The 4,545-nt window shown below is 46.5% G+C and overlaps 1 protein-coding gene across 1 annotated transcript in view; it reads left to right on the forward strand.

Annotated features, from left to right (window-relative positions):
* CTNNA2 (catenin alpha 2) overlaps positions 1-2,649 on the forward strand; it is a gene marked incomplete at its 3' end in the record, with an annotated part of 719,772 nt that extends 717,123 nt beyond the window's left edge. Inside the window, exons 13-14 of the mRNA XM_015422279.1 lie at positions 1,699-1,812; positions 2,536-2,649. Coding sequence (XP_015277765.1) covers positions 1,699-1,812; positions 2,536-2,649 — 228 coding nt within the window. The remainder of the gene's footprint in view (positions 1-1,698; positions 1,813-2,535) is intronic.
* Positions 2,650-4,545: the final 1,896 nt, after the last annotated feature.

A 4,545-nucleotide genomic window follows, 5' to 3' on the forward strand; every position in this document is an offset into this window, starting at 1 on the left:
AATCTAGGAGAGCCGGGTTTGATTCCCCAATCCTCCACTTGCACCTGGCTGGATGACCTTGGGCAAGCCGTAGTTCTGATAAGAGCTGTCCTTGAAAAAAGAGCAGTTTCTGTCAAGTGCTCTCTCAGCCCCACCTACCTCACAGGGTGTCTGTTGTGGGGGAGGGGAAGGGCAAGGAGTTTGTAAGCCGCTCTGAGACACCTTTGGGTAGTGAAGGGCGGGGTATAAATCCAATCTCTTCTTCTTCTAGTATAGAATATACATTCAGGGATACGGTTGAACCAGGATTTAAGGTCTAGTGCGGAAAGGACCTCTAAGGTGCTCCTTGACTCAGATCTTGCTCTTCTACTGCAGACTAATCCAGCTGTGCCCTGAAACTATGTGACAGAGGTGAGATTTGAACTGGGGGGTCTCTTGGCCCATGGCTTGTCTTTTAGCCACAGAAGCGGATGGAAGATAGAAGACCCTCCTTTCTGTTTTTGGTGAATTACGGCTGTTTGGTTGTGCCAGGGATGATATGTGGAGGACTGTCCTTGTCCCTTTTCTCTGCTATGGAGAGTGAATGCTCCTCATGCCAGCTGGAGGAAAATAGGGCAGTCTAAACTTGAGTCCAGTAGCCCCTTAGAGACTGACAATCTTATACATTTTGTAAGAATAGATGAATGGAATGAAATAGTTTCCTTTTCTTGGCAAGTAGATACCTGGGTATGGCTTTCACACTGCATAATTCAGGGCCCATTATGCTGTCTGATAGTTTGGGCTCTCCTAGTAATCAATGGATGCATTTATGCTTCAGAGTGTGTATAATTTGCATTTCAGTTGGAGGAATGGTGTGCCATTCCTAGCTCAAGGTGACTTTTCCCAAACATCTTCTTAATCTCGGGGGGAGGGGAGGGGGTTTACAGTCAGCTTGCTTCAGCTATTTTATTGGTCTTCCCCCTCCTTTTTGTTTTTTTTTTTACAGAGACCAAATGCAATTATTTTGAAATATTACATTTCAGGGGGTAAACACATCCCCTGGGTGTTCGTTTGCAAAGCAGAAGTTCATCCCCTTAACAGAGTTAAAAGAAATCGTGGCAAGGTGATGATGAATCTGAGTTGTAAAAGAGCAGGATTGGAAAAGGTTCATTTTTGGAGGGGGGGGGACGACAATTCAATTTGGGGGCTTGCCTGCTTGCACAGACGAGTTAATTTAAAATGAAGGAGAAACAGCATTCCCTGGGCAGGTGCTTGATGAAATAGGAACTTAGTGTATGCCGGGCTTTCTCTCTATTCTGTCAAGATCAGTTGCTATGTTAGTCTGTCTGTAGCAGCAGAAAAGAGCAAGAGTCCAGGAGCACCTTAAAGACTAACAAAATTGGTGGCAGGGGAGGAGCTTTCATGAGTCACTGCTCACTTCTTCAGATACGGCTAGAATGTGAGTCCATCTGTCCCTATACGACAAGGGTGATGGATTTCCATTCTGTACAGCTAAATGTGGTGACTTCCACGGAGACAGGTCAAGACGGGTGGTCGTGTTAGTCTGTCTGTAGCAGTAGAAAAAAGGAAGAGTCCAATAGCACCTTAAAGACTCATGAAGCTTATGGCAGGGAAGGAGCTTTCGTGAGTCACTCCTTCTCTATTCTCGGTAAGCATTCCACCTCTTCTTTCTTCTCCCCCAATCTCTTTCCTGACTTTTTTTTCTCTTTTGAAATCCAGACTCCCGAGGAGCTTGAAGACGATTCTGACTTTGAGCAAGAAGATTATGACGTCCGCAGCCGAACGAGCGTTCAGACCGAAGACGATCAGCTTATCGCGGGCCAGAGCGCAAGGGTGAGTGCAAAATCCGGGCGAGGCATTAATGCCATTCCAATCTCCAGACGAGCTGATTCAGCAAAGGCAACCTCAAGACGGGCCGTGGGTTGCTGATTATTCTTGACGCTCACATTCTATGGTGTCATGAATTTGATTGGGGGGGAGAAAGTTTTGCTGAACTTCTATAATGTTCATCTTCGGCACGAGCGAAGTTTTCGCCACGAATAAAAGAATCTCTGTTCTGATGCCAAATCTGATGTTTCTGTCGAGTCCTGGAATCATCGCTTTTCATGTTTGAAAAAGAGCACGTTTTTTAGATCTCATGGTTATAGACTGAAGCTTCAGAAGGAAAGCTTTGGTTGTGGTACAGAGTTGCTAGCAGCAGGTTGGGAAATTCCTGGAGATTTTGAGGTGGAGCCTCAGGAGGGAGGATTTTGGGGAAAGGAGGGATCTCAGTGGGACATCGTGCCATAGAGTGCCATGCTCCAAATGAGCCATTTTCTCCAGGGGAACCTGATCTCTGTAGATCAGTCGTAATTTCAGAAGATATCCAGGCCCCGCCTAAGGTTCAGCAACAAACACACGGAGGAAGAGTCCAATAGCACCTTAAAGACTCATGAAGTTTATGGCAGGGAAGGAGCTTTCGTGAGTCACTCCTTCTCTATTCTTGGTAAGCATTCCACCTCTTCTTTCTTCTCCCCCAATCTCTTTCCTGACTTTTTTTTCTCTTTTGAAATCCAGACTCCCGAGGAGCTTGAAGACGATTCTGACTTTGAGCAAGAAGATTATGACGTCCGCAGCCGAACGAGTGTTCAGACCGAAGACGATCAGCTTATCGCGGGCCAGAGCGCAAGGGTGAGTGCAAAATCCAGGCGAGGCATTAATGCCACTCCGCTCTCCAGATGAGGCGATGTGGGTTTGCAAGCTGATTCCGCAAAGGCAACCTCAAGATGGGCCGTGGGTTGCTGATTATTCTTGAGGCTCACATTCTATGGTGTCATGAAGTTGATTGGGGGGAGGGGGGGAGAAAGTTTCGCTGAACTTCCGTAAAGTTCATCTTCGGCACGAGCGAAGTTTTCGCCATGAGTTAAAGAATCTGTGTTCTGATGCCAAATCTGATGTTTCTGTCGAGTCCTGGAATCATCGCTTTTCATGTTTGAAAAAGAGCACGTTTTTTAGATCTCATGGTTATAGACTGAAGCTTCAGAAGGAAAGCTTTGGTTGTGGTACAGAGTTGCTAGCAGCAGGTTGGGAAATTCCTGGAGATTTTGAGGTGGAGCCTCAGGAGGGAGGATTTTGGGGAAAGGAGGGATCTCAGTGGGACATCGTGCCATAGAGTGCCATGCTCCAAATGAGCCATTTTCTCCAGGGGAACCTGATCTCTGTAGATCAGTCGTAATTTCAGAAGATATCCAGGCCCCGCCTAAGGTTCAGCAACAAACACACGGGAAACACGGCAAGGCTGAGCAAACGTAGAGAAACACCGTAGAGAAGCCTTCTATAGAATTATTGAGTGGTGCATTGTAGCATTGTGAGCTTTGGTTCCAGGAAAAATAATTTTGCCTGGGGAAGAATCTCTCAAAACACACAATTTTTGCCTGGGAGGCATGTTGCTGCTTTGATGCTTGCTGTTATCTCTTTTCGGAAAGCGTAACAGTTTACAACATTGGCATTGGCAACTGCTGCATCCCTCATCAGTCTCTCATCAGAAAGCAAGATAGTCTACAGCATTGGAACCTGTCTCTGTAGCTGTGGACTTTTCTATTAGATATACGTACTTTAGGTTTTTGTACTATAGTGAATAAGATACACTAGGGCAGTGGTGGCGAACCTATGGCACGGGTGTCAGAGGTGGCACTCAGAGCCCTCTCTGTGGGCACACGTGCCATCGCCCCAGGCAGGCCCAGACCATCATTAAAGTGTCAAATTCTCTGCCAAATAATTTTAAGTCAATGAAAGCATTTGGGATTGCTTTCCTTCCTTTGTTTGGATCATCTTAAGTTAACGTATGAGTTGTTTTTTCTAAAGTAAAACCTCAGTATTCAAGTTAAATTGCCATGTTGGCACTTTGCGATAAATAAGTGGGTTGTGGGTCGCAGTTTGGGCACTCGGTCTCTAAAAGGTTCGCCATCACTGCACTAGGGTCTCTATTGTATTTAAGTATATGATTTGAATCAAGATATGAAGACATAGTAGCATATAAGTATTGTATGTTTTGTTCTAATACGGTGTTTCTCTACGTTTGCCCCGCCTAAAGTTTGTCAGTCTTGGGTTCACACATCCATACGAATTCACGAATCTGCCTTGTGCTGAATCAGACCCTTGGTACTTCGGGGGTCAGCATTGTCTACTCAGACTGGCAGTGGCTCTCCCGGGTCTCAGGCGGAGGACTTTCACATCACCTCCTCCTTGCTCCTTTTAGCCGGAGATTCCAGGGGATTGAACCTGGGGCCTTCTGCGTGCCAAACGCATGCTTGACGAGCCACAGGCCAGTGGGATTTGGATACGTGCCGGGAGGTCAGCGTCAAGCAGAGCTGAGTCATTCTCTGCAGCGATGTGTTTCAAAAGACGATAGAGATTAAGGTGAGGACCTCCCCAAAACATTGTGAAGTGAGGAACAGTCCGCTGGAATGGACCTCCATAGACACATCGAATCCCCTGCATGTAGCACACTGTAGCCTTTGAATTAGGGTAACTGTACTAAGCGCTCTGAGTAGGGACCGTGGCTCAGGGGTAGGGCATCTCCTTGGC

The sequence above is a fragment of the Gekko japonicus genome, unplaced genomic scaffold (assembly GCF_001447785.1).
Source record: "Gekko japonicus isolate JY-2015 unplaced genomic scaffold, Gekko_japonicus_V1.1 scaffold570, whole genome shotgun sequence".
Taxonomy (NCBI): domain Eukaryota; kingdom Metazoa; phylum Chordata; class Lepidosauria; order Squamata; family Gekkonidae; genus Gekko; species Gekko japonicus.